Source organism: Balearica regulorum, chromosome 22 (assembly GCF_011004875.1).
Source record: "Balearica regulorum gibbericeps isolate bBalReg1 chromosome 22, bBalReg1.pri, whole genome shotgun sequence".
NCBI lineage: Eukaryota > Metazoa > Chordata > Aves > Gruiformes > Gruidae > Balearica > Balearica regulorum.
Window position 1 is genome coordinate 2,061,896 of NC_046205.1, and position 10,965 is coordinate 2,072,860.

The following is a 10,965-nucleotide window of genomic DNA, read 5'->3' on the forward strand; positions in this document are numbered from 1 at the left end:
CATCATTAGTGGCTTTGAAAAGTCACCCAGTGGCGATGGGGGTGAGGATGTGAGTGGGGTCGTGTCTCTCCGCCCCACCCTGGGCTATTAAATTATAGCTCTTACACAAAAAAGAGCAAAACTTCAGGTAGTGATGATGCCTCGCTTCATGGTCTGAGCATCCTCAGCCCGTGGTTGGGGTACCCGTGACGGGGATGTGCCCGCTCTGGCATCCCGCTCCCGGCTCTGAGGATGCTGTTCCCTGCGTGGTTCGCTCTGCGGCTGCCCCAGCGGGGAAAAGGGCTTCTCGGGGCGGTCGCAAGGACAAAGCCACCTTCCCGTGTTGCTACAGGTCGTTTGAGGCTCTTCTGGAAAGCTGAAATGCTGGATACGTGCAGCAGGCACAGAGGATGCATTAGGGGAGAATTTGCTCCCACCAAGTGTTTTTGGTGGAAATCCCCAATTTCTCAGTGATGCTGCAGTGCCAGAACACCCCCTCTTTGTGCTTCCCAGCACCTAAACCCACATCCTTTGGTTTTAGAACCCACAACCCACTTTCTTTCTATTTTTTCCGCCCCCACCCACAAAAAAATCTTTTAATCCCAGATTGGTGATTTCCTACGAGGGATGCTCAGCCGGTTTCCCAGTCCCCTGCAGACCCAAGGGCTGGCGGTGCGGAGAGGGGCCGAGAGGACCCTCCAAGGGGTGGGTGCTCACCCAGCTGTGCCAGGAGGACCCTCCAAGGGGTGGGTGTTCACCCAGCTGTGCCAGGAGGACGCTCCGGGGGGTGGGTGCTCACCCAGCTGTGCTGCTGCTGCCTGGGACGTGCCGGGGCTGCATCCCAACCCGCACAGCCCCCATCTCCCTGCCGGATCCGTGGGCAGGGGCATCGGCACCGATCGTGCTGCGGGGCCTCCTGGAATCGAGCCCGGACCCCGTCCTGCTGCTCTTATTAAATTCCAGCTTAGCTTTGCGTGAGCCTGCTGCGGGGAGGGCGCAGGCAGGGGCAGGGGATTAGCCCTGCGTCTATCCGACCCCGGGGCCAGCCCGACGCCGTGCCGTGCGGCGGGGCCGCTGCTGCCTGCTGCGCTGCCGCAGATCAAACCTGGAGAGCCCCAAAGCCTGGGAATGGGCTTACGAGGAGGGGACGTGCGTGAGCGGGGCCCCGCGAGGCTGCACGGGGGATGGGGGGACGGCACCCTGAAACCCGCTCTGCTCTGCGTCCCTGGACCACGCTGGCGGGGTGATCCCGTGGTCCCGCCTTCCGGATGGCTGGATGCGGCCGGCAGCACCGCAAGCGGCTGCTTCCTTGCCTCGAGGCCAAGCTGCCGCGTTGGTGACCGCTCCATGACATCCATGATGTCACCTGGACATCACGGCACACCCGGGTGCTGCTCGACCAAATGGCCGGTGACGTGGCATGGGAGGAAGCCACAAAGCCTGGGGACGCCGGCTGCGGGTTAGGGAGATGCAGGGGTTCGCTGGCAACGCTGCGTTAACGTGGTCCGGGTGCGCGGAGCATCCTTGGGTTGGAAAAGCCCATTTTCTGTCCACCCACACTGCAAAGAGCCCCAGCTCCACGGTCTGTGCCTCCTCCTCTGCTCCTCTCCCGCAGGACCGAGACTTCATCATGACCTTCAATACCTCACTGCATCGCTCGTGGTGGATGGAGAACGGGCCGGGCTGCCTGGTGACGCCGGTGATGAACTCCAACCTGGCGCCCGAGGACCATCACGTCATCACTGTCAGCGGCTGCCTGCTCGACTACCAGTACATCGAGGTAGTGAGCAGCGCCACGCAGATATTCCTGGCGGTAAGGGCAGCTGCCGGCACCTTTCCTCCTCATCCCTCAGCCCAAACTGCGACGCGAGAGAGGAGGGACGATGGCGGGGTCTGGGGTGGGCAGAGCTGCCGTGGTCCAGCTGGAGATGGCCCACCATCACCATCCATCTTGTAGCATCAAGGGTGGCGTTGGCTCAGGGCTGGGAAGAGAGGAGCAGACGGAGCCCAGGCCAGCGCCCCGGGGGTGCTGTCCATTCCAAAACCTGGCAGGCTGGGGGCTGGAAGCTGCAGGAATCGGGGTTCTCGGTGTAACGCCCCCAGACGCTGCGTTGCTGGAACCGGTGGGACGTGCCGCTGGCTGGAGAGGGAGGGTGTCCCCTTCCCGCTGGCTGTCTCGCCCCGTGGGGAGGGGGGAAGGAGACATACCTGGACGCACAGCTCCTGGGGAGCCTTGGGGGGGCTGCAAGAAAATAAAGCTTTAAAGGGAATTGGAGAAGCTGCCACGCACCCGCCAAAGGGGCACCCAGCGCCACGCGGGGCTCAGCACCCTCCGCGTTGCTGTCCCAGCGCGATGCCAGCTCGTCCCCCCCAGGAGCCACCGCCCTCATCCCTGAAACCATCCGACCTCGCTGCATCCCAAACCAGCACCCGGACCCACCGGAGATGGGCTCCAGCACCCCCAGCCTGGGGGCAGCCCCGATCCTGCCCAGGATGCTCCCAGTCCCCCCAGGATGCTCCCAGGCAGCCACCCCCAGCACCCACCTCCACCCCCCGCCGTCACCGTGCCGGTTGCGGTGCCCATCACCCCCATAACCGATTCCTCTCCGCTCGCTTTTGTTTCGCAGCTCTTTGGCTTCGTCTACGCCTGCTACGTCAGCAAAGTGTTCCTGGAGGAAGAAGACAGCTGTAAGTGCTTTCGCTAGCAGGCACGGGGGGGCTGGGGGGCACCTGCGGCACTGCGCCTCGCCGGGGACGGGGGGGGCCGTGCCTGGGTCGCAGGCGGGTGAAGGGATCCCTTCAGTTGGGTTTTTTGCCCCATTTTTCCATCCCCGATGAGGCAGATGTGCTGGGCTGTGAGGTGCCACCCTGCGTCACCAGTGGGCCCCCCCCCCCCGCCCGCCCCAGGGAGGGTGCTGCACCCCGGCCAGCGCTGGGAGAGGAGGGGGACGGGGACACCGAGCCCCGAGCTGCCACGTCTCCCACGGCACCGCGGCGCGCGGCACGCCGGGTGCAGGAGCGGGACTGGGTTCATCCAACGCGTGGGGTCGGGGTTCGTCCCCACACCAGCCCACGAAGGGGCTGAGACGGTCCCCGGTCCCCAGTCCCCGTCTGCACCCCAGCACCGAGTCCAGCGCCCGTCGAAGCCGGGATGCTCGTCCCCGTGTGCGGCCACTCAGGGGCGGATTTGGGGCCGGCATCGCGCTCGCTGCTCCCCGCCGACGCGGATTCAGAGCCTCTGCTCCGGGCGGAGCATCTCATCTCGCCCAGGCGCCTGGTCCAGCCTGGCAGCGGGGAGAAGCGCCCTTGCTGTGAAGAGCCGGTTCCGCGCCACGATAAATTCAAGGCGAATGTTCCTCCCGGTGCGGATCCGGGCCGTGGGGGCTGTGGGAGACCCGTCCTCCCCGCTCACGTCTCCCAGCGCCAGCCGTCAGCTGCCTCCCCCTTCCGACAGCCACGCGGGGCCGTGGAGTGGGGAACGGTGCGTCCCCCGGCCAGGATCCCCACGGACAGCGGGGCGGCTGAGCCCTCCTCCCCGCCTCCAGGGTTTTCACCCCAAAGCGGGGGTAAACCCAGCAATTTAAGCAAAGTTACAGACTAATTTTTATACGATCTATATTGTGCTTTCCCATCTGACAACAATCCCTGCAAACACCCCTCCGGAAGCGCTGAGCACCCCGGCCCCGATTAACCAGGCGGTTAAGGCTGTAGCCATCCAACCGCATTAAATGCTCATCTGCCGTTAATTAATTCGCGCCAGCTGGCAGCTCCCGGCACCCGGCCGCAGGCGGGGATGTGCCACGACCGCCGGCGCGGCAAAAGCCGCCGAGACGCGCTCAGCGCCGGGCTCCTTCCCCGCAGCATCGGGATCGGCATCCCAGCCGGCGCCGTGGACCCACGAACGGTCCCAGCCCGGCCCAGGAGATGCTGGGGTTCGGCATCCCCACGTTTTTCCCCCGCTGCCGGGAACCGGTGTAGCAGAAAAGGAAAATCTCCGTGTGAAATTGGACACTGCCTGCGGTAATAACTTGTTTCTGTACCCAGGGAGCTGGCAAAAGGGTTTATCTACCGCCGCCGGCTTTGAAGCGTGTTTGCATTCAAACAAACTCCCGCATTCAATACACTTTTAATATTAATGCTGCTGGAGCCCAAGATTCAAATGCATCTTTTTTAATGGAATATCTTATTAGATTTGGAAATGGATGGATGGCGTCAAAATTGAGAGCTGGCTGAATATTAAGTCGGGAAGACAAATATGCTGGGAGAACCGGGCTCCCCCCTCGAGCTCGCTGCCGTTTCTTGGACACCCGTGTGCGAACTCGCCCAGATGGCGGCTCCGCGGGGATTAATATATTTGTTTTGGGGAGATGGGTCGTGCTGCAGCCCCCGTAGTGGTTTGGAGACCCTGGCTTGGCTGCGCGTGGTGCCCGTTCCAGGGTCGAGGGTTCGGGTCTGGGGGCGTGTCGGATGAGCATGGGAGAAGTTGGGGTACCCCCGGCCACCCATCGCTCCCGCTGCGTCCAGCCGGGGTGAAGGCCTGGGGTCTGCCACCATGATTCCTCCTCCAGCGAGCGCCCGGGGGCTCGTGGGGCGGGTGACGGGCTCTGCCGGGCCGGAGGGGGATGAACTGCTGGGCTGGAAATCGCAGCCATGAAAACTGATATATCGGTGTCTGCAATTGCCCTAAATGACGGGCTTTAAACGAGATCTAATTCCCCCATAATTCTCCTTAAATGCCCACTCAGGAGACAATGACAGGGTAATTTTACCCACTTTGTCCAGCCTGCAGTGCAAGGATTGTTGTGGTGAGAAGAGAGCCCAAGCGATCTCTGCAAGTCAGTCCTTCTCGGCGGCACTTCCTTGGGATGCTGCGTGTCCCCGGGATGCTGTGTGTCCCTGGGATGCTGCGTGTCCCTGGGATGCTGTGTGTCCCTGGGATGCTGCGTGTCCCTGGGATGCTGCATGTCCCCAGGATGCTGCGTGTCCCTGGGATGCTGCATGTCCCCAGGATGCTGTGTGTCCCTGGGATGCTGCGTGTCCCCGGGATGCTGTGTGTCCCTGGGATGCTGCGTGTCCCTGGGATGCTGCGTGTCCCCGGGATGCTGCATGTCCCCGGGATGCTGCATGTCCCCAGGATGCTGCGTGTCCCTGGGATGCTGCGTGACCCAGGCTGCTACTTCATGCCGAGGTGTTGCATTTCCCTGGGATGTTGCGCTTCCCCGGGATGCAGCTGCAAACTGTGATCCTGCACTTCCCTGGGATGCTGCTGCAACCCGGGATGCTGCGTGACCCGCGGGTGCCGTCAGGACAGGGGGGAGGCAGGGAAATCACCCCGCTGCCCTCCCCAGCTCATCTCGCTGCTCTCCCCCCTCTCCCCAGTCGACTTCATCGGCGGGTTTGACTCCTACGGCTACCAGGCGCCACAGAAGACGTCACACCTACAGCTACAGCCGCTCTACACGTGAGTCCGCGGGCCAGGGAAAGCCTTGGGGGTGCTCAGGGATGCTCAGGGATGCAGGAGCCGCTCCAAGGGGCCCCATCGCACCATCGTAACCCAAAAGATCGGGGTCTGTGAGTCCACTCGGCCTCCATATGAAGCCCAGAGGCTGCGGCGGGGCTGGGGCGGTTTTAGGGGGGTCGTGCCCTTGGTTTGCTTTTTGCCGAGCCTCGACACGCCGGGGCTGCCCGGGGGGAGCAGCAGCTCTTCAGATAAGTGCGGCTGACTTTTTTCTTCCTCTCCCTTACCCATTAAGCTTAACTAGATAAACGCTCAAATGAGATAAGGCTGCAAAATCTAAAGGGATTAGCCTCGTGCGGGCTTTGCCGGGTGCCAAAAATTAATTATATTTTAAGCCTTCTATGCAAATTCAAGGGCACGCCACGCAATTAGAGATGCAAAGAGAGGGTTGCGGTGGAACAAATGCATTTGTGATCTTGCTCGGCCCGCCCTGGGCCGTTGGGCACAGGCAGTCTCTTGTGTGCCCGCCCTGGTGCGTGGGTGCGGGTGAGCACCCATGGGTGCTGTGCCCCCCTGCATCGAGCTGGTCCTTCCCCGGGAGCCCCCCGGCCCCCCGAGTGTGAGGCGGCATGGCGGGATGGGAGCTTCCCGGGATGGGGACAGGGACGGTGGCACTGGCGTTTCACCACGGTGTCACCCTGGGGCGGGAGCGGTGCCAGCACCCACGTCCTGGGGATCGAGGTGGGTGTCCTGCCCTCCCCCAGCCAGCAGCCCACCCTCGGGGGGACCCAGGAGAGCGTCGTCCCACGGCTGGGACACGTCCCATGGACGGCGTCACCCGGGAACCCCTTCAGCCTTGCCGTGGTGGGACGGTGCAAAGCCACCACAGCAAAGGTGGGCAGCGGGGAAGGCAGGGACCGGGGGGAGCCCTGCCTGACCCTCTCCTGCCTGCAGCCTCCAGCGGCACCGGGGCACGGGGGGGCTGCTGTGAGCCCAGTGTTCCCCGACGGCCGCAGGACGAGTGCTGAGAGCTGCAGCGTTTGGGGATATCAGCGGGAATATCAGTTTTAGGTGGGGGGAATATCAGTGTTGGATGGGACCCGAAAGCTGATGGCAGAGAAACTCGGCGCTGAGACACCAGGATGAGACCTCCGCGGGGTGCAGAGGTGCTGGGGAAATCCCTCCTCCCTTTCTGGGAGATGTTTAACCCAGCCCTGCATCCTCCCCAAAACCCAGCTCCCCAGGACCAGGTTTGGGGTGATGGGGGGGTTTGGGGGTGCGCGGCTGGGGGTGACGCTGGGGATGCCGCCTCCTGCCTGGTCCCTGCCTGCAGCAGCCCCGCGGGCAGGGTGAGAGCCACAAGCCCCAAAGCCCTTTGCGGGCAGCGTGTGCCGGGGGCTGCGGGCTCTCCCCCTGCCTGCAGGGCTGGCTCGGGCAGTGCTCCTTGTAATTAGATTGCTTCCTAATTAATCAAGCTCGCTCGGGCTGCCCACATCCTTGTGGCCTTTCTGCGGGGGGCCGGGGGGGGTCGTCACAACCCGGACCCTGCCACCGCGCTGCCAGCTCCCCCCTGCCTGCAGCCCCCCCCATCTGACCCCGGCAGCTCATTAATAACCCACCACCTAATTAATGCAGCTATAATTTATATCAAGGCGCCTCCATCACCCTGAGAGCGGTGGCAGGTCGGGCTGATGGAGTCCGGGGGATGCAGCCTGTCCGCGAGGTGGGGGGCACCGGGTCCTGCGGTGACACCTGGGGGGACCCGAGGGGGTGCTGGGGCAGGGGTGACCCCATCTCGGGGGGACACACACGCCCTCCCGTCGGTCTCGCTGCCACCCGTCACCGGTGAGAGGACGTGCAAGGTGCTGTCCCTGCTCAGTGCAGTGGATCAGGCACTTTGTGTCCCCAGGGGACAGCCAGGCAGGAGGGACGCGGGGCTGCCGTCCTGTCCTAGCCTGAGAAATTAAAGCTTATTCTGCAATTACCAATTAGCGATAATTGGATTAACGGCGGGCCCGCGGGAGGGTTTCCACCCAGCGGAAGGAGGAGGATGTGCCAGGCCAGCACCCCCTCCGCGTCCCTTGGGTCCCTCCTGCCCGGCCAGGGTGGCACCGGGTCCCCACCCCCCGTGTCACCCCCGGACACCCAGCTGTCCCCCACCCCGGGACAGGGGCTCTCACCTCCGGATCCCTCCTGCAGCACGTTGGGAAGGGGGAAACGCAGGCTGGGAGCCGCTAGCTGAGAACTGGGCAGTTGTGACAGGGATGTGCAGGGGGGTCCCCAGGGCGTCACCCCCGCGCTGTCCCGGGGGAGACGAGGGCTGTTTCTCTCTGCGGTGTGAGGGGCTGCGTGCTCCCCGCGTGCTGCGGTTGTGTGCGGTGTGTCAGTGTGCCCAGGCGTGCCAGGATCCGGCCGGGGCAGAAGTGGGTCTGCAGCATCGCCGCGGGCAGTGCTGGCTCTCCCCGCGCATTTTAAACGTGCAATGCCTGTCCGTGCACACGTGTGCACACACGGAGACCTGCCTGCACGCGCACGCACACACACGTATGCCTGCACAGACACGCACACGCTCGTGCATGCGCACATGCACTCACTTGCACACGCCTATATGCAACGTGCACACGCCTGCACACGCCTGGGCACGCCTGGGCACGCCTGCACACGCCTGCACACGGAGAGCGGCCGGCCTGCAGGCGTGTGCAGCATCCCCCAGCACCCAGCACCCACCAGCTGCTGCCAAAAGGTCTCCTGTGGGAGAGGGGGCTGGCAGCAAGCTGGGGGGGACGGGCAGCGTGTGCCCCGCTGTGGTCGGGGTCCTGGGCCCCTCCGTGTCCCCTCCGTGTCCCCTCAGTGCCCACAAACAGCCGGGGTGGGGGAGCGGGGCAGCCCCGATGGCAGTCCCCATGTCACTGTGGTGGGGGGCGGCCTGGCCCCAGTTGCTCTCGTACAATTTGGGGGGGGGTGAAACGAGGGCGATGGCCATGCGAGGGCCACCCCAGGTCACCCCAGCAGGTCCCCCAGGATGGGCAGCAGCTGGTGGGTGCCCGTGGCCCTGACTCCTTGTCCCCACGTGGGGACGCGTGGCAGGGACGACATCCCGGACCCCGGTGTGTCCCCTACCGCCTCCTCTCGCCTTCTCTCCCCAGATCCGGGTAACCTCCTCCTGCCCTGGATCCGGCCCCGGCGCGGGAGCCAGAGGCGACAGGACCCCCCCGGAGCGAACTGTCCCACACCCCATGACACGACCCCCGGCGAGGGAGGGGACACAACGCCGAGCCACCCGGTCCCCTCCTGCCTCCCCGCAGCCCGCAAGACCCCCAGAAACGGAGCCAGGAGCTGCACACCCATCCCACCCTGGATGCCTCCGAGCCCCAACCACCCACCCACAGCAGGATCGGGGTGGGGGGGGCTGGATACGGGGGGACCCCCCCCAAGTGGTGCCCCCCCCCCCCAGGCTCCCACGCCCTCCCCGGGATGGGGACATGGGGACACGCGGGGAGGTGGCATTGCTCGCCGGACACCGTTTCCTTCTGTTTCTCCCAGCCTGGTTTTTCCTCGGAGCAGCGGAGCCCTTCCCGGCGTGCCGGGCAGGAGGGGGGCCCGGAGCGGGATTGGGGCAAAAACCAGCCGGTTTGGAGCAAACTGGGACTGGGGGCAGGGGACGAACACCGCTTTGGGGACAGCGGGGGACAGGAAGCAGCTTCGTCCTCTGCGGGGTTGGGACAATTTCCCGAAACGCCGGGTCTGGGAGTCGGGCTGGCCCCAAAAATGGGGGTTTGCTCCCAGAAGGAATTTTCCAGCCCCCCTGGCTGGCTGAAGCAGCATCCAAGGGGCTTGGTCCGGGACGCTCCCCTCACCCCGAGGAGCTGGGTCCGGCCGTCAGCATCTTGCCTCGACCCCCCTCCCCAGATCTGGGGACATGGGGGGGACACACAGCACCCCGAAACCCCCCTGCAGCCCCCCCCCGCCCCCATCCCTCCCACATTTCGGGGGGGGATCTTGCTCAAACTTGGCAATACCGACGCTGCTTTCGACACAGCCCCTTTCCGGCTGTTTTAACGAATCTAATGAATGTTTTGGGTTGGTTTTTTTAATTATTGTTTTGGGTTTTTTTTTTTAATTTAAAGTGCCTGAGTAGACTCTGGCTGAGCACGACACATCCCCCCCCCCCCAAGGCCGACATCGTGCCTTCACCTCTGCCCGCCCCGGGGGCTGCCTGGTGCCCCCCAACCCCTCACCCGGGGCGGGGGGGGGCAGCTCTCCGAACCACCCCCCAGCCCCTCCATCCGTTCGGGGTCTCGGTGGCAAATCCATCCGTCAGGTTCAGCGGCAGAAGAGGCGACGTCGGCGCGGGGGGAACGGTTGTTTCGGGGGCGGCGGGGGGGGGACGTGCAGGGTCCCTTGGGCAGCGATCGCTTTGCGAAATGAAGACGAGCTGGGAATTAAAAATCTTGGAAGAAGCTGGAAGGAAAAAAGTCGTTTCAGGGAGCATCCCAGCTCCCCCTGACCTGCTTGGTCTCCTGTTTTTCCCGGAGGTGGGATGTGGTTTCTCCTGGCTCCCTGGATTTGGCCCCAAGCCCACCCTTCACATCTGGGAGCAGGGGCAGGGTTACATGAATTTTGCCTCCCAGGCATTTTTCCTCCACTCCTCCCAGGGTTCTTTGGGGATTTTTTGCACCCTGGAGTGAATTTTTTTGTCCTTCCCAACAAGTAACGGTGAAGTGCCAAGGACCGAAGCTGCCCGAGCCCAAGCCCTGGGCAGGGGACAGGCTGCGTGTGTGTCCCCCCCCCGCCAGCCCCTCCGCTGCCTCCAGCCAAGCTGCGAACTTTACAGGCAATAAATTTTCCACCTTTGCCCCTTTTTTTTTTCCCCAAGGAAAATAGTGTTTTTTCAAGCAACGGATCTCCCTCTGCGCCCCAAAACACATCCCCAGCGCCGAGCACTGCCCAGCCCAGAGGACAGCAGCATCTCCAGGGTTTAATTTCCTCTCCAGGAGCAAACGATGCCCTTGCTGACCCACCGCGGGATGGGATGGGATGGGATGGGATGGGATGGGATGGGATGGGATGGGATGGGATGGGATGGGATGAGCAGCCACCCGTCTGGTGGAAGTCCCAGCAGGGAACACTTGCCGTCATTTAAAGCTCACTCAAAAGAGCGTTCCTCCCTCCTGAGCTCGGCAGGAGCCAGGCACCGGCGCTCCGTGACTTTTTTTTTTTTTAATTATTTTCCGTTGGCTTGTTTTTATATAAGACTGTATTTGTAACATGAACCGAGGATTTCTTTTCTATTCTGTAATTATAAAAGTCAAAGGAAAGTTTCATCCGGTGGCTGTTCTGGTTCTGGGGCATTTCCCTTCCTTGTGCAGTTGAATCGATTAAAAACTGGAGGGTTTTTTTTTTTAATTTTTGGTTCCCCCCCCCCCCATTACCACTGCCTGCTTGCTCCCACGGGCTCTGCATCACCCACCTTTGTGCTGCCTTATAACCCAGCACTGCTTTTTAATGATGCCCCAGTGAGATTCTGC

At 63.2% G+C, this 10,965-nt stretch overlaps 1 protein-coding gene across 1 annotated transcript in view; it reads left to right on the plus strand.

The window, feature by feature from the left end:
- NKAIN1 (sodium/potassium transporting ATPase interacting 1) overlaps window positions 1–10,462 on the plus strand; it is a 37,006-nt gene extending 26,544 nt beyond the window's left edge. The window contains exons 4-7 of the mRNA XM_075774087.1: window positions 1,595–1,792; window positions 2,607–2,667; window positions 5,359–5,440; window positions 8,584–10,462. Coding sequence (XP_075630202.1) covers window positions 1,595–1,792; window positions 2,607–2,667; window positions 5,359–5,440; window positions 8,584–8,593 — 351 coding nt within the window. The 3' untranslated portion in view covers window positions 8,594–10,462. The remainder of the gene's footprint in view (window positions 1–1,594; window positions 1,793–2,606; window positions 2,668–5,358; window positions 5,441–8,583) is intronic.
- Window positions 10,463–10,965: the final 503 nt, after the last annotated feature.